This window comes from Centropristis striata, chromosome 14 (genome assembly GCF_030273125.1).
Source record: "Centropristis striata isolate RG_2023a ecotype Rhode Island chromosome 14, C.striata_1.0, whole genome shotgun sequence".
Lineage (NCBI taxonomy): Eukaryota > Metazoa > Chordata > Actinopteri > Perciformes > Serranidae > Centropristis > Centropristis striata.
Window position 1 is genome coordinate 22,734,788 of NC_081530.1, and position 22,239 is coordinate 22,757,026.

Genomic DNA, 22,239 nt, shown 5'->3' on the forward strand with positions numbered 1-22,239 from the left:
AGGAAATTCCCTCTTTGTGTTTATATAGGGTTTCCTTGCTGAGCTGCAGTGAAGTGACTGTAGAACTGTAGAGAGGATTTCACACTATAAAGACCATGACTGTGTGAGATATCCACTTCATTTGTTTTTTCCAGACTGCTGATATCAGTGTGTACACACACAAAATTATATCTGTTTGTAACATTTAAATATATAATAAAATATATATATAAAAAATATAAAATATTTAGGTGTTTTTACATACATTTAAAGAAAACGTATTCTAACAATTGGGAGTGGAATAGATTTTGTGATTTTGGATTACGATAAAGTTGGGGATGGGGGGGGGGGGGGGGGGTATCATAAAGTTATAGTGTTTTACAGTATATAATTCTATATTATATTTTTTTACTGCAGTATATATATATATACTGATATGTATAAGTTACAAGAGGCAGGTAGCAATGGTGGAAAGTAACTATGTACATTTACTAAGTACTGGACTTAAAGTACAATTTTTTATGTAACTTTATACTTCTACTCCACTACATTTTGAGGCAAATATTGTACTTTTTACTCCTCTACATTTAGCTGACAGCTTAAATTATTTTTCAGGTCAAGATTTAAAATGAAAAACATGATACATTTAAAATGATTACCCATTTTTATAAATTAAACCACTTAAAAGTTTATTAGGTAGTTAAAATAAGCGGAGTGGAGTAATTTCACAGTGTGGTATTAGTACTTTTACTGAAGTAAAGAAACTGAATACTTCTTCCACCACTGTCCTTTTTACTTTTTAATTTTTTAATTTTTTAATTTTTTTTTCTTCACAATGCACATGCGCGGACCCGTTACGCTTCTGTGCATGCGCGTTGTGCAGAAAAAAAATAAAATAAAATAAAATAAATACAGGACAGTGGTGGAAGAAGTGTTCAGATCCTTTACTTCAGTAAAAGTACTAATACCACACTGTGAAATGACTCCACTCCGCTTATTTTAACTACCTAATAAACTTTTAGGTGGTTTAATTTATAAAAATGGGTAATCATTTTAAATGTATCATGTTTTTCATTTTAAATCTTGACCTGAAAAGTAATTAAAGCTGTCAGCTAAATGTAGAGGAGTAAAAAGTACAATATTTTTACTTTAAGTCCAGTACTTGAGTAAATGTACATAGTTACTTTCCACCATTGCTACCTGCCTCTTCTAACTTATACATATCAGTTAAGAGTCCTCCTTCAGACACTGTAAGAGGATTAAAGGGATAGTTTGTGCATTATTATACAAACTTGGTACAATTATTGTCAATGCCCTCCTGAGGATAACCCTTTAAGGTTTTATTGATCGGCCCCTTGGTGGCACTGTGGTGGCAGTCTAATTTCATATTTGGTACCGTGGCCACACTATAACACTTAAGGCAATGAAATTCATAGGGGTGGTATAGACTGGACCCTGTAACACACATACCCCGACGGCAGCATGCCCCCCTGCAAGGGCCCGTTCAGTACTGCTTGCAGTCCTAGTTTATTTATGTATTTGTTGCTTTATTTATTTACTTTGGCACTGTAAGGCTATATTTCGCTACTAATATTTGTGTACTTTTTACTCGTAAAAATTAAAATACAGACCTTTTACTGGTATTTATTCCATAACTGATATTTGAACATTTCGGTATTAAATATCTACAGCAGGGATGGGCAACTGGAGGCCCGGGGGCCACATAAGGCCTGTACCCTGACTTGAAGTGGCCTTCACCTACATGCATTTGAGCATGAAATCTTATAAGTGCTGTGTAAAAATGCACTAAATTGCTTCTTGCAATTAATGTTGGTCTGCTGTTCTTGCACTGAAAAAAAAAGAAATGTTAAGTTACTGCACTGTTAACATATTTAAAATTGCAGTTTAATCATATCTGGTTAAGTGCACGGTCCTATATGTGGTCCTGTGGTAGTGTCGATGAAAAATTGTGGCCCCCTCCAGCATTTAAGTTGCCCATCCCTGATCTAGAGTGAAAAACAGCAAACCCACCATAAATTGTTTTAAAAATGAAATTAAAAATTATATAACATCCCTGAAGTCATTAACGGTAGAGAACCAGTCCATAAATAATTTGTATGAAATAATGTCGAGGTCTCTTGTGTTTTTGAATGCAATCCTGGTATTTTCTTTTATGCGCACTTTGTTGAAAGTCAACCCCCTGTGTTTTATTTTATTTTGATGTGTTCTAAGCTTGTACTATGTTTTGTTTTTGTTTTTTGTTAAATGCAAGCAATGTTTCCTCAAATGAGTTTTTGAATATTGATGTTTCGAATTGAAATGTACAAAAATTGTGATGTTAAATAAAAAAAATTAAAAAAAAATCCCTGATCTAGAGTTTTCCCGGTGGAGGCAGCGGGGTGGAGCTTGGACCTCATCAACATGGCCGCCACGTCCTGTTAAATTCGTCACGTCCGGTTCTTGCTCAAAGGAGCCCCCGATATCAACCCGTCGCTTCCGGTAATGCCTCCTTTTCGGCAGCGGCTATTTCCTCGCCAACATGCCAGTGAGTATCCACAGGCCCCTGTAAAATGACATTTTTACCATTTAATGAAGTGTTACGGCGCCGCCACACGGCTCCACGTTTACGTTAGACATTAGCGATTCGACTGGTGTCGGTTTGGGAGCCTTTCGTTAAGTTTTGGTCCCAGTTTTACACAAATAATTTCCCACATTTGAGCGCATTGCGAGCGCATTGTGACACAAGATGGCTGCGCACACACCGCAAACATGGAGCCAGTTCAACGGCGGGGCTCAACGGGATGAAAACTTAACATTTAGCAGCCGCACGTTTCCTCTTGATTGATGTTGTATGTTTATTAATTAGGCTAATTTACCAAGAATTCACTAATCTATACAGAATCGCCTGTGATTGATGTAAATGCGCAGCCTGCGTTACCCAATCCAAGACATGTAGGCCGGCCTAGCAGCCTTAACCTCCTAACGTTTAGCAGAACAAAACAATGCTAACACCAAAGCTAACTGGTGTCATTATGAGCAATATATATTAAATTAACTTATTTTATCTAACCTCTCGTTTTTGTCCTGGTATAGCCCGTGCTTTGTCTAGTTTTAATTGATCAGTCAGTGTTACATTTTTTTTACTAACCTTTTGTTAATTCCCCCCTCTTTTTTAAAAAAATAATGCAGCTCGCAAAAGACTTGTTGCACCCATCCCCTGAGGAGGAGAAGAGGAGGCACAAGAAGAAGCGTCTTGTTCAGAGTCCCAACTCTTACTTCATGGATGTTAAATGTCCAGGTAAGTTTTTTTTGTTTTTTTTAATATATACAAACTGCAGAGGAACAAGGCCAATCAGGACCCTGTTCAGAGACACTTTTTACGGTTTTGTTCTCATTTATTCATATCCGAACAAAATCCATTGATGCATTTTCACACCTCAGCCAGTGTGACACGTTAGTATGGCTGCACACATAAAAATAGAGTTTACATGAAGTTTAGAAAATGTTTCAATTAAAATTGTCCGTTTTCAAGGTTATGCTTGGATTAAATTTTACCGCTTGATTGACACTATCTGCAGTTTCATCTAAACTCCTGTAACCCAAAAATGATTTAATATTTGAATCCAAAGAATCCCATCACCTGACTATATCCAGGTATGGTTTTTATACAAACTACAGAAGAAATAGGCCAATCAGGGGTTCAGAGACAGTTTTACTGTTTTGTTCTTATTAATACATATTGGAATGAAATCCAATGATGTATTTTCATACCTCAGCCAGTGTGACACGTTAGTTGGGCTGCACACATTGAAATGGAGTTCATATGAAGGTTGGAAAATGTTTAATTTTAAATCTGTTTTCAAGGTTATACTTGAATTAAATTTTACCACTTGATTGTAGCATAATCTGCCGTTTCATCTAATCTCCTGTGAACCAAAAATGTTTATTTGAAACCAAAGAATCCTGACTGATTTGACTCCAGGCGTCTCCACACATGCAGCGTACACTCTACCCTAAATGGGGAAAGTAAGAGGTTGATATAAACAGCTTTGAATTACCTTGATTGCTGTGGTTATACATTTTCAAGTTTATATTTTACATTTGCACTATGAGCAACACTTAAGATGTGGTGATAAAGGCTTTGAGAGTCAGGATTTTACTCTAAAAGCTGTATGAACCCTGAATAAAATAAGAAAATTAAAAAAGTACACATGCCTGCAAAACGTATCGCCTTTGCAATGATTGTGCAATAAACATAAAGACTGCCATATTGCACTCAGGTTTTTTTGAGTTGTTGGCCGCACTGTGAAGTGACTGGACTTCCTATATTGTGGTCTTCCAACCTCATTACAGTGCCAGATCGACCTCAGTTTGCAGAAGGGTTGAGCTAGACCACTGGCTCCCCCCTTTCGAAGGCTGAGAACAAACACCTTTATAGTTGCTGTGTAGTTCAGCTCTTTTTCTCTTATTTTCTGGAGTTGTAACTGTTGTCTCATCTCTTCTTCCAGGATGCTACAAGATCACGACGGTGTTCAGTCACGCTCAGACAGTAGTGCTGTGTGTTGGCTGTTCAACAGTCCTGTGTCAGCCCACTGGAGGCAAAGCACGTCTCACAGAGGGTCAGTATCCGTCTACAATATGCATGTTAACATGTTTAACTTCTGGGCACACAACAGGGGTCTCTTTAACAGTCAGAGTTGAGTTATAGTTAAAAATATCGCATACATACATGACTGTTTTCCTACTTTCAGGCTTTATGTCAGAAATCCTTTAATTTAAGTCGGAATTACCTTGAGGCCTTTTTTAGGGAGACCTGGTCAAGAAAGTGCACCATTACAAAAAATATAAAAATGGAGCATGTTACAAACAAAAGACAGGGCAACCAACCCAGAATACAAAATTAATTTTAGGGACAGCAATCGCACTCTTCAGTTACAGTTTTAAGTTCAATTTGGGAATATAGGAACCCAGTATGTGTGTTCCACTAATTTTTTGCCAGATTCATATATAGAAGCAGATAAAATGTTTTTTTTATTATTTTTTATTTTATAAATAAGCATAGTTTTTCCATAATGCACTCTGATCTCTGCTCTTAACTTACCATTAAATAACTCAATTGAGAGCTTTCAAGGAATGTTTTAAAACTGAATTCAGTTTGTTAGTTTGAGCCCAAAATATTTTCTGTATCTGCACAGGACAGTAAGTGAGCTGTTTGCATTGTGAAAACTTTATTTTGTGCATTAAATATCAACCAATATTGATTTGTACTGAGGTTAATCAGGGTGCTACAACTCTTTGCACGACAGCCAATCAGGACTGTTTGAGACATATTACTGCTTTGTGCTCAAGATGTTGTGCTAAGAATAGTGAATATAATTTGCAGAACCATCGATATATTATATCAGCATGTGAGACATTTTCTAACACAAGTTCACCTGGTTGCAGTTGTTTGACTGGTGCTAGAATCCGAAAAGTGTATTTGCGATACTCAATGAAGGCATTAGGGAAATATTTATCACAGATAAAACCAAAATCAAAATGCCTTAGTGCTCTGCACAGAAAAAATGTGCATATCTAAAGTGTTATGGAGTATTACGACATGTTTTGTTCCTGATTTAGAACTCTCTTGGATTAATGTTTTGTCTAAGTAAAATTTGATGAAAATGTGTCAATTTTATTAAGCAGAGTTTCTATACTTAAAAATGACTATAGATTATTGAATTGCATAACCTTTTAGCTTAGGTTGTACAGGTAAGGGATATGAAGCATTTGAAGAGGAATAAGCACAAATACAGAGGATTGAAAATGTATTTTAAGCTTTAAAACGGTAACCAAACAAAATTAATGCAGTCGAGCAACTTAAACTTTTCGCCAGTCTAAAACAAATTCCTGTGCACATGCTAATACTGCAACATTTATATATCACAGCAATTTATGACTGAGAAATGTGGTTGCTAATTTTGAGCAAGTATATTAATTTACGACACATTTTGTTGGCCGCACTGAAAAGTGACTGGACTTCCTATATTGTGGTCTTCCAACCTCATTACAGTGCCAGATCGACCTCAGTTTGCAGAAGGGTTGAGCTAGACCACTGGCTCCCCCCTTTCGAAGGCTGAGAACAAATGTCTGCTAACAGTTTCTGTATAATACAGCTCTAATACATGGTTAGTCATGGTTCACATTAGGGCTGGGCGATATGGACATATCCTGATAAATTTATCGCAAATTGAGAGCAAATCTTCAGTCAAAGCCAATTATGAAATGTCACAAGTAGTTTTACTGGAACTATTTAAGTAAACATAAATACTGTATAACAGGAGCACCTTTTTTAAAAAAAAAACAAAAACGATCAGAGCTCAAAGTGCTAAAAAAATAACTAAATTTGACAAAGCCTAGTAAGGGCAGCATTTATATATAAAAGGAAAAAAAAGATATATCGATATATGCAATATGGTCTAATTCCATATCACATTTTAAAATGTATTAATACATTGCCCAGCCCTAGTTCACATATACATAAACTGTTAGTTTTGTCAAAGCTTCATCTTTTGTGTCTACAGTTGCTTTAGCTAACGGCACTTCTGACCTAATCACATGACGGAGAACGATGACTCTTGTATCAGCGCTGTGTGGGACAAAAGCAGCGTGCACCGGCTGCAGTATTTCTGTACTGTAAGGCTTCTTTTTGTCTGACTGTCATTGTCTCCTGCTGCAGGGTGCTCATTCAGGAGGAAGCAGCACTAGCTGTTCTCCCCGGAGCTGAAGGGGAGAGGAGGGGATGGACCGGTTGATATCAGCGCCTTCTGCCGGCAGAGACGGCGGCAGACCCAGCGGTCTGATCCGAAAGGAGACCTGAAGACGACCTGGACACCAGATGAATTTCCACTGTTCACGTTGATGGATCAGTTGTTGCTGTAACTCCACCCTCCAACCCTGTCTCTCTTAATAAAATATTGTTTTGGCTAAAGCAATGGTTTGTGAGTGGTTCATTTTCTGTTTAAGGAAAGGATTTTCTTTACTGTAAAGATTTAAATACAAAAGCAGTAGTCTTATTTTTTGCATTAGAAAAAAATACAGGCCAGCATCACTATGTTTTACATAACATTACAGTGGCAAGCAGGATATAAATGGATGCATTGATTTCATGATCACGAAAAAATGTTTAAAGTAAGGTGATAACAGCAGCCTTTTTTTCACCTTTTTGGCATCCTATAAAATGTGAAAATGCTGAAAGTTACTTTATTGTTTTATAGTTATACATTTTGTCCATAAATGACACAAAACACCATTGCATGTTAAAAAATTGGAACAAAAGTCATATTATAGCATGTTTTTTTTTTTCAAAAAGGTATTTTTTAAATGCCTAAAAATGCTGGAAATTACTTAGTCTGTTGATACATTGGATCAAAGTTTGATCAAAAATGAAAAACACCATATCATGGGATGTCCAAAAAGTCTGTTGATACATAGTTATATATTTTGTCCATAAATGACAGAAAAACACCATATTATGGGAGGTTAAAAAATTGATAAAGTCATACTATAGAATGTCGATTTTTGTCAAAAATGGTCATATTTTAATATAACTAAAAATGCTGAAAATAACTTAATTATAGTCTGATTCATATTAGTTGATGGTTTGTCCAGAAAAGACAGAAAAACACCATATTATGAGATGTCCAAAAATTGAACAAAAATTTTGGACATCAAATTTTAAAATGCATAAAAATGTGTTTTTTTTCTTCCAATTTTTGGGCATCCTATAAAATTGTGTTTTTCTGTCATTTTTGGACAGATCATATTACAATATGTATCAACAGTCACTTTTTCAACACCAACATCAACATTTTAAGCATTTTGGGGCATTTTTAAAGAAAAAAAAAAATGGACATACTGTAGTATGGCGTTTGTTTTTTCTTTGATTTTTTCTCTGATTTTTGGGTATTTGATGAAATGGTGTTTTTTTGACATGTTCGGACAGATTGTCCAAAAATGTCTCTGTGTGAACATGTATTAGACATTCAATACAGAGGCAGTAGTCTTCTCATTTTTTATTAAAAAGTATTACAGGTTATCATCATAATTCAATCAAATTACAATTAAAATGACAATTCCAAATAATAACAAGACCATGAATAATGCATTTTTATCACATGATCAGAAAAATGTGGAGTGTTTTCAGATAAAGTAATTCACCAACAGTGAGTGAAAACACTTTCTCTTTTTGTTTAGTTAAATTATCAAAAAGAGCTGCAAACAGACGAGAAATTATTTTCATTATCAATCTGCTGAGTATTTTTGTCAATTAACCATAATTACTTCTCCTATACAAAAATACTATGGAAAAGACCCAACACAAATTTCATCTTTGTTTATAACAGTCCCAAGCCCCCAAATATATATCTAACTATCATCTAAGAGTAAGAAAAACAGTCAATCAAACGGCCCTTTAAACTGTTTGGTGGCAGGACAAAGTGTTTTCACTCTGGGAAAGATGAGAAAAACCTTCATAAGAAGTGAATTATGACTCATTTCTACATTTTGGTTTTATTTATTTCTGCTACAGAAAATTATGCTACTTATTTTTTTAACCCTTGTGCCTCAACTTCAAAGAGTTAAAAGGACAAAATCATCCAATTGGAGAAAAAACGAAACAAATATGCAATAAAATACTTTATCCTTCCATCCATTTTCCTCCGCTTATCCGGGGCTGGGTCGCGGGGGCAGCATTATTTTAAATATTTAAACCAACATCAGTCGTGATCATAACACCCAATGATTGAATGTTGGGGAAAAATGAATATTTTTTCTGTATACTAAATGTTTTTTCATGATTAGCAACAACATAAACTGTATTTTGAAGCATTGCATCAATCATTGCAGCGCTCCATAATGCAGAAGCAATAAACCTAATGGGAAGCAGGAAAATAATTTCCCATCATAAAGTGGCTCAATCAGTAAAAACTGTAATTGGATCAAAAATTGTGTTTTTTTAATGGGTTTCAATGGGGACATTTTTATCCTCAATGGTCTCAGTGATTGTATTTTGGCTTCACGGTTTGTAAAAGCCTTATCATAGTAATAAGTGCGAGGGTTTTTTTTTATAGTAGCCTAATAAAAAAACCCTGACACATGCATTAACACAGCCAAAATGATAAAAAAAAAAAAAAAAAGCCAAAAGTATCCCTCATGAGGCAGAAGGGTTAATACAACTTTACATACTTCTGTAAAGTCTTCTTTTTTATTAACATGTACATTTGGACCTTCTGTAAGAAAAATGTCCCAACATGATCATTTTAGCTGCACTGTGGGCAGATTACTCCTCCAGGAGCACCTGAGAAGCCTTTTTCTCTCTTCTGCATCACCTTCCTGAGCCTCTCTCTCTCTTTCTCTACCTGTCGACGCTTGCACCGGCAGCCTCCGTCTTCACCTCGCGCTCCCTGAGCAGGTGTCGGATGGAAGAGTTCTGCGTGGACAGGGTGTTGGACAGGAGCGGCATCAGGCTCCTGAAGCCCTCCCTCAGCTCCTCCACGTGCTTCTCCAGGCTGTGGATGTGCGTGTCCAGCTCGCCCCTGCAGCCCTGCACCTCCGACAGCACGTCGTACATCAGGGTTTGCATCTGCGTCGGTGGTGCACGTGGAAAAGAGAAAGAAAAGGAAGCCATCAGGGAATATTAGATGCTACTTTGCTGAGGTTTTGCCAGATTGTGATAGAAAATGACGCGTTTACTTGCCTCCCTCACCTTGCAGAGGTCCACAAGGGCGTTCCCCTGGTCTGCAAGTATCCTCTTCTCTATCTTCACTCGCCGCAACCTGGGGACAGCATTATACAGATTTAGCTGCTACAGGAGGAAAGCATGACTTTACTACTTTACTTCACCTACATTACCAATAAACAACCCATAAAAACAGATTTTATAGACTCAGTTTGCTAGAAAGTACTTTTAATATAAACTCTTTACAGTCTGGGGAATATGCAGCTTCTCAGCAGTATTTTTTTTGGTTTTCACACTGAAAAAGAGACAAAAAATACACTCAAACTACTCAGTATGCTGTTGAATTGTGCTCAAGTTCAAGTGTGCTGTTGATAGACACTATTCTCCCACAATGGACTGCACAAAGAAAATAGTGCGCGTTGGAGAAACAGCTCGTAAAATACTGGAAAAATAACATCAAAAAAATGTATAAAAAGATGTTGTCATGTCTCCTTATTGTGATGATACTTTTAAGCCATACTACGACTTTTCCATTTTTAATAACATTTTTATGCCATAATATTACTTTTTATTACAATTTTAATGACATACTAACATACACTAACATTTCTTTCTTGATGTTTTTTTTTACAACATTGATACTATACTAAGACTTATTTTAATTGCATTTTTTAACATTTTCTTCACAAATTTTTTTATGACATACTATATTATGACTTTTTTCATGACATACAGAACTATACAAAGGCTTTTTGGAAAATGCATTATTTCAAAATTTTTATGACATTCTATTCTATGGAATTTTTTTAATAATGTTTTTATGGCATATTTTACCATCACACTTATTAATGACAGTGTTAATGACATACTTTTGTGTATGTATGATTTTATAAACACATGTTTCTGTTAGAGAGAAAAAAGTGGTGTGTTTTCATGTTTATTGGCTTTAAATGTTGATTTTTAAATTAGTAAACTGTGTGCCAAGACGCTAAACTGCTGTTTAAAATGAAAGTTTAAGTAACAATGTTAGGCACTGATTGATAATCAGTAATTATTACTAATATACATTACAGCATACTACATAAACATTGAGCACTTGTAGCAAATAAAGTGAAGAGGCAGGTCTTTCCTGCACAGAAGCAGCTTTCCTGTATATGAGGTTAAGTGTCTTACTGGTGGATGGCCAGCAGCAGCTTCCTCTGGTGCATGCGGACTCTGGTGTGGTCTTTTTCTCTTGACAGCTTAGTGTATTTGTAGATTAGCCAAGTCTCTCTCAGCACATTTGCTGCAGCAATTTTTATCTAGTGAAAGGACGCAGAAAATCACTCAGGAGAGTTATTTTATGTTTATGCACATGACCTGGAGGCACTGTAATTTACTGCACATGCTGAACAACACCAACATAATGTACCTGACTCAGTGCACTACAGGCACTTTGTCTTATACTCAACTTTAAACACAAATTATCCTAAAACAAGAATACGAAATGTTCTTGTGGGGTGAGATAATGAAATTAATGTTTTAGGCTTTTTTAAAAAAAAACCTTAATATGCTGTTGGAGTATTCTGTAAACAATTTGTATTGATTTATATTAAAGCAAGGTAAACTTATTACACTTCACTCGCTTTTTACTTGTTCTGGGAATACTCTCATGTAATAATAGCAGTGGTGGAAAGTAACAAGTAAGTACATTTACTCTAACTTTATAATTCTACTTCACTACATTTCGAGGCAAATGTTGTACTTTTTACTCCACTACATTTAGATGCCAACTTTAGTTACTTTTCAGCTCAAGATTTAACATAACAAAACATGATAACATTAAAGTGATTGGACATTTTATTTAAATGTAACCTCATTAAAGTATATTCAGTAGTTAAAATGAGCCCTATCTTGAGAAAATTAAAAGATAAGGTAAAATATGACTTTATTCATCACGAAGTGGGGAAATTCATTGTCAAAGCAGCTCAAGATACAGACACATAGATATAGAAAACAGAATAAGAATATCAAAAATAAGATAATACATACATTGTATGCACTGTACATACTGCACATACACTGTAATTTCCCAGCTTGGGATAAATAAAGTATATCTATCTATCTATCTATCTATCTATCTATTCTAAACACATTCTATACATACATTGCTTACAAAAATGCATCAATAATAATAATAATAATAATCCAATAATATATTTGTAATATATATAACAATCTGAGTGGGTCCATTCTGCATAACGAGTACTTTTACTTTTGATACTTTAAGTACATTTTGATGCTGATACTTTTGTACGTTTTGAATGCAGGACTTTTACTTGTAGTGGAGCAATTTCACAGTGTGGTATTAGTACTTTTACCTAAATAAGAGACCTGATTACCTTTTTCACCACTGAATAAAAGGCACAGACAGTGCACACAAATTTCTGTATGTTCTTGAGTAAAATGAGTTGATATGTGACATGTGCAAGGATAAAACTGTTAGAATAGAACAAAAAAAAACAACATCTGTGCAGAATCTCTTTTAATGTAATCACTGGTTAAAAACTCAAAACTTTGCAACTCTTTCAGGGCAGAATCAGACTACTGTAGTGTTAAATAAAAACTCTGAGTTAAAAATAAAATTAGCATTCTGAATGGCACATTATTGTCACCCCAAACTCCAAACACCCCGCTCTGACCTCCTGTAATGCCCCATCACATGGTTCATAAAAACACTGAGCTCTGCTGGACAGACACGGTTATTACTAGCACAGATGCTGTATTTGCATGTTTAGCCTGATTAAATTTAACTTAATTTATATTAATTAAAATGTCAAATTAAGGCAAACTGAAGGAGATATTGGTATTTACCCTCTTGGAGATGTGGGAGTCCATCATGAAGTTGTGAACATGCTTCTCTGCTCTGGTCAGCTCCAGCTTCCTGGCAACCACTGCCACCACCAGGACTGTGCAGCCAGCTCCCTGCGGGTGTATGAATTAGACTCTTTTATTATGATTTAGAGTCATAATCTCATCACAGAGGAAACTATCAACCCTCTGTCTCACCATGATCCCGGTGAGGAGGCAGATGCTGCGGCCGCAGTAGGTGTGAGGCACCACGTCTCCGTAACCGATGGACAAGAAGGTGACGGAAATCATCCACAGGGCCTCCATGTAGTTACTGCTCAGGTCCCTGTAGTTGTGGTGTCTGCAGGAATGTAAATCAATATTGCATTATTGTATTTTCATGTAGATTATATTTTTACTTCTTTTTCTGGTCTGAGATGCTGCCGTCCTCAATTTATCTGACTGCTGCAGCTGAATAATGAATAACTGCTCTACTTTCATGTTACTGATGATTTTTCCTTCCACACTCTTATTTTGCATTCCGTTAATTAACAGCAATATTCATAAAAAAAGAGGTGAATAATTGGATTTGTTGCTGCAGTAAAAAACATTCAAGTAACTCTGTGTGTCTGCAAATATCTGGATGATAATAAAATATTGAATATATATATTCTGGAGAACTACAGTTAAGGCTTCTCAGGTCTTTAAAAGCACTTTTTAAAAACCTCTTTTTTTTTCAAATAAGACATTTATTAATTTTAGCACATTATTATTATTTATAATAATAATAATCATGATAAAAATAAACATGCTTACCTGTTTTTTTAATCTTACAATATAATTGAGTATTTTATTTTATTATTTTATTTGTGTATTATTTTAATTATTTGATTTTATTGTATTGCCTCAGTGCAGTCCTCAGGGTTTATTGCCAACATTGCTTGTCTGTTTTTATATATTATTATTTATTAATTATTATTTTGTTTTTCAACATATTTAATTTGTTTTTTACTTACTAATTAGGGCCCGAGCAGGCAACAACCTGCGAGGTCCCTATTGTATTTCGAATTATTTTTTGTGTTTTTTGGTTGACTGAGTTTTTATTTTTCAATGAGAGGTTGCCGGTTGGGGTGTGTGTGTTACAGGGTCCAGTCTATACCACCCCTATGAATTTCAATGCCTTAAGTGTTATAGTGTGGCCACGGTACCAAATTTGAAATTAGACTGCCACCACAGTGCCACCTAGGAGCCGATCAATAAAACCTTAAAGGGTTATCCTCAGGAGGGCATTAACAATAATTGTACCAAGTTTTGTATAATAATGCACAAACTATCCCTTTAATCCTCATACAGTGTCTGAAGGAGGACTCTTAACTGATATGTATAAGTTAGAAGAGGCAGGTAGCAATGGTGGAAAGTAACTATGTACATTTACTCAAGTACTGGACTTAAAGTAAAATTTTGAGGTACTTTTATGTACATTTTATGTAACTTTATACTTCTACTGCACTACATTTTGAGACATATTGTACTTTTTATTCCTCTACATTTAGCTGACAGCTTTAGTTACTTTTCAGGTCAAGATTTAAAATGAAAAACATGATACATTTAAAATGATTACCCATTTTTATAAATTAAACCACTTAAAAGTTTATTAGGTAGTTAAAATGAGCGGAGTGGAGTAATTTCACAGTGTGGTATTAGTACTTTTACTGAAGTAAAGGATCTGAACATTTCTTCCACCACTGTCTTTTTTACTTCTTTACTTTTTTTAAAAAACTTTTTTTTACATTTTTTATTTTTATTTATTTATTTTTTTAAATTGTTATTTATTTATTTATTTATTTATTTATTTATTTAATTATTTATTTTGTATTTTGTATTTTGTATTTTTTTAAATTATTATTTTTTTCTGCGCATGCGCGGCTTTTCCGGCGCTTCTACGCATGCGCGGCCTTTCTGCACTTCTGAAGTGTTCAGATCCTTTACTTCAGTAAAAGTACTAATACCACACTGTGAAATTACTCCACTCCACTCATTTTAACTACCTAATAAACTTTTAAGTGGTTTAATTTATAAAAATGGGTAATCATTTTAAATGTGTCATGTTTTTAATTTTAAATCTTGACCTGAAAAGTAACTAAAGCTGTCAGCTAAATGTAGAGGAATAAAAAGAACAATTTATGTCTCAAAATGTAGTGGATTAGAAGTATAAAGTTACATAAAATGTACATAAAAGTACCTCAAAATTTTACTTTAAGTCCAGTACTTGAGTAAATGTACATAGTTACTTTCCACCATTGCTACCTGCCTCTTCTAACTTATACATATCAGTTAAGAGTCCTCCTTCAGACACTGTATGAGGATTAAAGGGATAGTTTGTGCATTATTATACAAAACTTGGTACAATTATTGTCAATGCCCTCCTAAGGATAACCCTTTAAGGTTTTATTGATCGGCCCCTAGGTGGCACTGTGGTGGCACCCGACACGCGTGTACTGCGAGGGCCCGTTCAGTACTGCTTGTTTTATTATTATGTTTTTATTGATTATTATTATTATTATTATTATTATTATTATTATTAATAATAATAATTTGTATTTTTTTTACATCAGAGAAATGCTTTAAATATGAACATTACATCTAAGCAAGTGTACATTTACTTAACTTCTCCTTTTTAAATGTATCTTAATTATTTTCTATTCTTCTTATTACATTACATTTCTGTATTATCCACATTGCCTGATTGCCTGAAGTCCTGACATATTAAAATCCTGGTTCTACCATGAAAAAAACTGTAAAATTGTAACTTTGCTTTGAAGTGCTTTATAAATACATGTTAATATTAGTATTATAGACAGTACTACAGGTTCAGACGTGGGCTCAGATATCATCACATACCTCTCACACACATGTAAGCCCCACGCTGCCACAATCCACAGAGAGACGCTGAATATCATCAGCACGGTCCCGGGGTAGGTGGTCATTAATGTTTTCCCCACAAATCGGGTGTTGAAGTGAATCTAAAGATCACAAACAGGATGCATTTGCGTCACGCTTTTGACAGTAGGGGCCTACTTAGCCAGACTATTTAGGATAGCACCTGTCAGATTATGATTATATAATACAGAGGAGATGAGGGATAAGAAAACTTGTTCTCAATCTGGCTTGATACATGGATAGTAGGTTTGGCATTGCGGTGGGGAGACAAAGGTCATTTTCATCACTCTTAAATAGCATTTATAGGGGAGGGGATTAGCCGGGTGCATATTATCAACTGTGGAAAAGAGAGCAGACAAGCAAAGGAAAGCTAGCGAGGGACATAATCAGCATGTGAAACCACTGGGATTCATGGGGGTGAAACTGTGATAGTCACACCTCAATTGTCACACCTCTACAGACCCCTCGGCCCACCTAGACGTAAGACATAAACAGATGTGCATGAAATGTTCATAGAGGAAGCCCAGCCCAAATCACTGCCAAAAAAATAAACTTTAACATCCCATGAATCATGTCCCTAAGCAGGTTTCTGCTCAGAAAATCAAAACAAACAAAGTGTTATGATTTCATCACAGTACTATCCAAGCCAGTGAGAGCCAGATTCTGCAGGCAGCCCACGGGCGACCTCCCACCTTGTTGAGCGCTCCGATGCTGCGTGACGCCGTGTCAGTGAAGAGGCGGCTATGCAGCATCATGGCCCGGCCCAGCAGGTAGAGACGGAGGAACATGGGCAGAGCCAGGACGATCTCCAGCTCCGTCTCTGACAGTATTAGACGGCTCTTGGTGTGATGGAAGGTCACCTCGAAGTACTCCATCAGACCCACCGGATACGGATGAATGGCCACCGCTGCCAGCTCCAGGGCCACCAGAGCCAAACGATCAGTCGTCATGGCAATCCGCCAATCCTCTGCACCGATGTCGTGAACGTAGAGCTGTCAGAAACGTAAGAGAGAGTTATAGTGAATATAAGCATCTGACCTTGATCCTAGATAAATCTGGAGGGTCACAGCTTGATTAAATGGGAACTTCACCAATTTTACAAATCTAATTCTGCTTTTTTAGTCTTGGGAAGTACAACTGCATATGTGCATTGTGGCTCCAGAGGAAGCTGCACAAAGTCAAAAGCAGAAAAGTCGCTTCAAGTGAAAAACTTCTGGCTCTATAACCCAGCATGAGTCAGATGTTAGGACGTTTTTTAAAAGGACTAAAAACGTTTCGCACCATGATTTTCATTTTTTTCCTAGCCTTTCCTACCAATTTTTTTTCTCTCTAAAAGATATTGCACAGTTTCACCTCTAAAAATCCTTCAAATGAAACAGCCTGAAAATGAAAAATCACTTTCTGGTTTCTGCACAGTGCCTTGATGAGTGGGCATATAAGTGGATTTTGCTCAATTTTAGAAGGCCACCGGAATAAAAGGTTGGAAATCACTGTTGTAGAACTGCTTTTTGCCACAGAATTTCAAAGAAACCTTTGAGTTTGAGAGATTGTCCCTGGAGGAAACAAAACACATCAAACACCTGATTGCATAATTACTACGGAGACTTTACCTGAACCTCACAGCAGTGGTACGCTATGATGAGGCCCAGCAGGATCAGCGTAGAAAAACTGATGATGGACTTGAGTGCGAGGGAGTAGACGGAGCTCTGTGAGACACACAAACAATATGACATCATTGTCAAGCTGATGGCTTTTGAGTTTATGGAATGTAATCTATGAAATGGCACCGGTGATCCTATGTAACCTTATAATCTTACATACATTTAGATAATCCATTTGCATGATGTAATGAACGTGATCTTATGGGCATATTGTGCCTTTTCCTGTGTGGGAGATCAATTGTCATACTAACAACAGATTATCTAAGTTAAAAAGATCACGTGGGGAAAAAGGGAGGCAAAAAAAACTATGAAGAACTCAGGCTTTTTTTCTGAGACATATGATGTGAAAGTGTGGTATGTTATGACTCAATATGTGATTTCTCAGGCAGTAATGGAGGAAAACTAGTGATCTAATGGGCTATTTTCAGAAAAGAAACAATTTCAAAAAGTATACTTTTGCAGTGTGATTTCTTTCCTCAAAATTCTTGTTAACCTTTCACATTTCTCAAAGGATTTGTCAGTGTGCTTTTGTGTCTTCCTGACCTTGCTGTAGACGCTCCAGGAGAGCTCCGTCTCCATCACCATCATCACCATCCCGAATATCCCCACCGCCAGGGCGCAGTCGTTCAGCCGCTGCCTCCTCAGAAACAGAGCCCTCCTGCGGACCAGCCGCCAGCCGATGTTGTGGGTCTTCCAGTACGAGTCGTCCTTGGAGGCCTCCTTGTGTTTCGGGCTGGTCTGGTTATTGGGATCGGGGTTGGGATGGGGACGCTCGGCTCCTGGCAGCAGGCCTTTGCCCTCCGTCAGGTCCTGGCGATGCTGGAACAACTCATTGTGCGGCTGGAAGTCATCGTCCTTGCTGGTGATGATGATCTCTGGGAGACTCTGGCGGTCGTGCATCTCCAAAGACACGTTGCCTGACTTGCGGCGCCCCCTGGCCTCAATATCATTGACCTCTAAGTGTGACCTGCAGGGGCCCTTATAGGGCGAGCCGCAGGGCGACATGGGGACGTCAGAGAAAGACGTGACTTTCTCCTGGAGTCTGTGAGCTCCTGCGTTTTTGGCTTTGCACTGGTGATTACGATCCCTGTGGGCTTGATTTTGTCTACTCCCGCCTGACCTTTTCTCACATTTCTTCTCTTTGCCTTTGTCTCCCCTCCTGTTGGAGCGAGGGGATGGTGTGACATAAAGGTGGCCGTTGTATAAAGGTGTGGTGGCCATGGCCTGGGTTCTGTCCAGCCACACAGGGTGCTCCACCGAGGACTGGACTGTGTGGTGGATCCCGCACTGCGGAGAGCAGGCCTGAGGTGGAGGAACTATCCTCGGTGGGAGGAGGGGCCGCTGGTCCTCCACGTCGTCTCCATCCACCACTGACAAGTTCATAGACTGGGAGTGCTCCATAGTGAGAGGGTTTACAGGTGACGATTCACCAAATCTTTTTAGAATGTTTAAACAGAAAAGAGGAGAGAAAGACAGAGGGAGGGAGGACAAGTGGTTTAACGGATGATAACAGCATTGTGAAAGGAAAAAATACTCATTGTAGTAGTTTTATCATCACAGAAACTTTTTTCATACCTGTTCAATTCGCTAATTTTTATTCTTTATGATCTAGTATTAATCTGTTAATTATTTTTAATTAAACTATGGAGAATCTAAAGTGCAAAGACATTCTCATTCAATAATTTCATTAGGTGTAATCTTAAAAAAAAATCTTCTTTTTTCTTCTACACAGCTCTTTTTATTCTTACCTTTTCAAGCCAAGGTTTTCCAGCCAGTGAGGAAGAAAAAGGCCTTAGCTCTGCTCTGGCTCTGTTATATCTGGATAAGTATTTTAGTATTTTATGGTCCTGAAGGTCACATCTGCTCGAGTCACAAAAAGATTCTCCAAACAAAATCCTGTCGGGCCTCAAACACACGACTTCTATTAGGAAGATGTGAACAAAATGAAGTTAAACTACAAAAATGAATTAAGCTGAGGACCGACGTGATCAGATCAAAACATCCCAAACGTCCTCTCTCCGCATGTATGAACTTTCCAGCAATCCATTAGCAGCCTCAGCATCACAGAGCTCCTCCCATAGATGCAAGCAGAGGTTATGAACTTCCCTGCATATTACGACATGCAAGGTAAATACCCGTGGATATCCATTACATATTCAAGCATTTATTCCCTTGTTTGGTCGTGTCCGATAGTCCACCATCAGGGCATCCTCCTTAAAGCTGGAGGGGCTTAATGACTGCAAAGTCTCTAAGTTGCAGATGTTGCATTGAGCAAACGCAAAGAATGAGTCATCTGTCTGTTTTTTTAGTCGGATTGGCAGATTTCCTCCCTATGTGTGTATGTGTCAGAGAGAGAGAGAGAGAGAGTGTGTGTGTTTGTGTGTTTGTGTGTGTGTGTGTGTGTGTGTGTGTGTGTGTGTGGGTGGGGACATCTGCTTATACATGGGTGCCCTGGTGTCATAAAATCATCCTGAAATCATTCTCTCAGCCTGATAAGAAATGCTATTATATCACCCTTCTTTTGTAATTTTAACAATTGCTGTCAATATTGTCGTGGGAGAATTGCAAATGCATGACACAAACTTTTAAAATAAATAAATAAATTTAATCTTAAAAAGAGAATAACGCTCCTCAATATGAATTCAGCAGATTAGCATTGCAGATTAATCAAGTGAGACAGAGATCTGATACTTATAAGCTTATGAAATATCAAATATGTCACGCCTTAAGCGAACAATATGCACAGAGCGGGGCGGCGTATTAAGCATTAAAGTCATAACAATGACATTCAGCATCATTTATTTATCTAAATCCTTGTGACAGATGGGTCTGCAGATAATAGAGCTCCCTCCAAATGGAAAGACCTAAGGAGCAAAGGGGTGGGCGGAGCGCATCCGGATAGTAGCAGGATAAAGGAAAGTGTTATCTAATCTGAAGACAACATGTATTTAAAGATGGATAGAGGGTGAAGGAGAGCGTTGGGGGATGTGACTGTGCACAGGTGGGAGAGCAAAAGCATGATGGTAGACTGATCAGACTGTCAGACATCCCTCCAGATGTAAAATAGATTCATTATGCAAAAACTACTATGTTCTACTCTGAGACTTAGCCAGATGCTGCTGTCTGGGTTTTTTGTTTTGTTATTCTGCAACAGGAAGCTCCAAACTCTCTGTGCCTCAGTGCGTGACTGTCACCACTACAAACCCTGATGAGTGTTATCTAGAAATACAGACCATAACTCACATCCTTGCAGAGAACTACAGGTGCATCTCAATAAAATAGAATATCATCGTTATCATAGTTTATTTATGTCAGTAATTCAATTCAAAAAGTGGAAATAACACTACTACTAGATCCACTACACACAGAATGAAACATTGCATGTCTTAATTTAACGAATCTCTTCTAATTATAATGATTATTGCTTACATTTAATGAAGATCTAAAATTCAGTGTCTCAAAAATGTTTTGATATTGCCAAACACCAATTTTAAAAAGTATTTTTAATATGGAAATGTTGGCCTCTGAAAAGTCTGTCCATCTCTATGCACTCAATACTTGGTTGGGGTTATTTGACTTGAACTACTAGAAATGGACTTTTCCATGATATTCTAATGTATTGAGATGCACTTGTAGATCCTAAAATATGATTATTCATTTAAAAAAGGAGTGAAAATTGGATTTGTTGCTGCAGTAAAAACATTAAAGTGATGCTGTGTGTCTGCCAATATCTGGGTGATGATTAAATATTAAATATGTAGTTCTTGAGAACTTCAGTCAAGGATTCTCAGGTCTTTCAAAGCACTTTTTTAAAACCTCTTTTTTAAATAAGCCTTTTATTCATTTTAGCACATTATTATTATTATTATTATTATCCACAATAATGTGCTAAAATTATTAAAGGCTTATCTGAAGAAAAAAAAGATCAAAATAAACATGTTCACCTGTTATTTTTAATCTAATAATATAATTTGGTATTTATTTTATTAGTGTATTATTTTAATTGTTTAATTTAATTTTTATTGCCTCAGTGCAGTCCTCAGTTCGATTCTGAGACATAGACATAGCCAGACCATAACTCACATCCTTGCAGAGAACTAGATCCTAAAATATGACTATCCAGTCTGCTGAAGAAACTCATGCTGCTGCTGCGATAAGGACTACGAATGTTCGTAAAATAACAAGATGCTGAAAGGATATATGCACATCTGCAAGGCATCAAATTAATTCAAGCCTGCAGCCAAGTGCTTGTAAATCCTGGCCGATGTAGCCGGGAGCTAAGTATGTAATTCTTCTTGCCTCTGTGGCCGGTAGCCAGCACGTTTTCAATTAGTCTCTTCCATTGCATTTCATCCTTTGGCTGCTAAGAAAGTGAAATTAAACTGGGATATTTTGAGTCCACTAATTGCTGTGGCTGGTAAATGGCAAATCTGCTTCATGCCCTGAATCTTTAGTGCGTGTCAGTTTCATCTTCTGGTCAGGATATTAATTGCTTCAGTCTGATCTGTTGGAACACATCGGCCAACAGATAAATAAGTCCCATTACTATGCAAACAGAATTAAGAAATGTTTGTGTTTTAAAGGTCAAAAGTCCCGATTTGGATTAAAGAAATGGTTTGACATTTTGAGAAATGTCCTTATTTGCCAAGGGTTAGATAAGAAAATATCCTTCTGCCCTGTTTGTGTCCGTCACGCATTAACGTAACATTCCTGTCAGAGATAAGCTTTATTTCTTATGAAAACAACAACAAATTGTTTTATAAACTGTTTAAACACGTTCTTAACTTCTTCCACACCAGCCCTTCCTGTTTGTCTTATTAAGGGGGGCTGGGGTCTTTATGGAGTGATGTGAGTCAGCAGTTAGACATCACATAGAAGTGGTTGTTTTTTGGTTATGCAACTATTTAGCAGTTAAAAGTTTAGAGTTATAAAGGTTAGAACATTATAATGGAAGTCTATCAAAGTCATTCACATAGTGACAGGTTTTGGGGTTGATACATTCATTCATTTGTTACACAGATTTGGTGCTGAATTTGACCTTTTTTTTAATTAGAGAATTGATATAAAGGAGATTTCGGCAAAAACAGCTAAGACATCCCCTTATTGTCACTA

At 36.8% G+C, this 22,239-nt stretch overlaps 2 protein-coding genes and 2 non-coding genes across 4 annotated transcripts; 3 read left to right on the plus strand and 1 right to left on the minus strand.

Annotated features, from left to right (window-relative positions):
* Window positions 1-2,466: 2,466 nt before the first annotated feature.
* Window positions 2,467-6,949, plus strand: rps27.1 (ribosomal protein S27, isoform 1). The gene is made up of 4 exons (XM_059350205.1): window positions 2,467-2,524; window positions 3,169-3,277; window positions 4,488-4,598; window positions 6,698-6,949. The coding sequence occupies exons 1-4, from the start codon at window positions 2,519-2,521 to the stop codon at window positions 6,724-6,726; spliced, it is 255 nt and encodes an 84-aa protein (XP_059206188.1). The 5' UTR covers window positions 2,467-2,518; the 3' UTR covers window positions 6,727-6,949.
* LOC131985696 (small nucleolar RNA SNORA35) lies at window positions 4,278-4,407 on the plus strand. The gene has a single exon (XR_009395676.1). It is a non-coding gene; the product is annotated as a small nucleolar RNA SNORA35 (small nucleolar RNA).
* On the plus strand, window positions 5,977-6,106 carry LOC131985695 (small nucleolar RNA SNORA35). Its single transcript, XR_009395675.1, has one exon. It is a non-coding gene; the product is annotated as a small nucleolar RNA SNORA35 (small nucleolar RNA).
* Window positions 6,950-9,323: 2,374 nt separating the features above from the next.
* On the minus strand, window positions 9,324-19,315 carry LOC131984973 (small conductance calcium-activated potassium channel protein 1-like). Its single transcript, XM_059349961.1, has 10 exons — window positions 18,876-19,315; window positions 17,671-18,562; window positions 17,077-17,172; window positions 16,159-16,458; window positions 15,428-15,549; window positions 12,746-12,887; window positions 12,551-12,661; window positions 10,871-10,998; window positions 9,725-9,794; window positions 9,324-9,601 (listed from the first exon to the last, which is right to left on the minus strand). The coding sequence occupies exons 2-10, from the start codon at window positions 18,526-18,528 to the stop codon at window positions 9,374-9,376; spliced, it is 2,055 nt and encodes a 684-aa protein (XP_059205944.1). The 5' UTR covers window positions 18,529-18,562; window positions 18,876-19,315; the 3' UTR covers window positions 9,324-9,373.
* Between the last annotated feature and the right edge of the window lie 2,924 nt (window positions 19,316-22,239).

Excerpts from the sequence above, each read along its gene's own strand:
- LOC131984973 (XM_059349961.1), bottom strand. The coding sequence starts at position 18,528 with ATGGAGCACTCCCAGTCTATGAACTTGTCAGTGGTGGATGGAGACGAC. Across the intron at positions 15,550-16,158 it reads GCATCGGAGCGCTCAACAAG|ATTCACTTCAACACCCGATT; the intron begins GTGGGAGGTCGC and ends TGTGATCTTTAG. Across the intron at positions 9,602-9,724 it reads CCCTTGTGGACCTCTGCAAG|ATGCAAACCCTGATGTACGA; the intron begins GTGAGGGAGGCA and ends CCACCGACGCAG.
- rps27.1 (XM_059350205.1), top strand. Across the intron at positions 3,278-4,487 it reads CATGGATGTTAAATGTCCAG|GATGCTACAAGATCACGACG; the intron begins GTAAGTTTTTTT and ends CTCTTCTTCCAG. Across the intron at positions 4,599-6,697 it reads CAAAGCACGTCTCACAGAGG|GGTGCTCATTCAGGAGGAAG; the intron begins GTCAGTATCCGT and ends CTCCTGCTGCAG.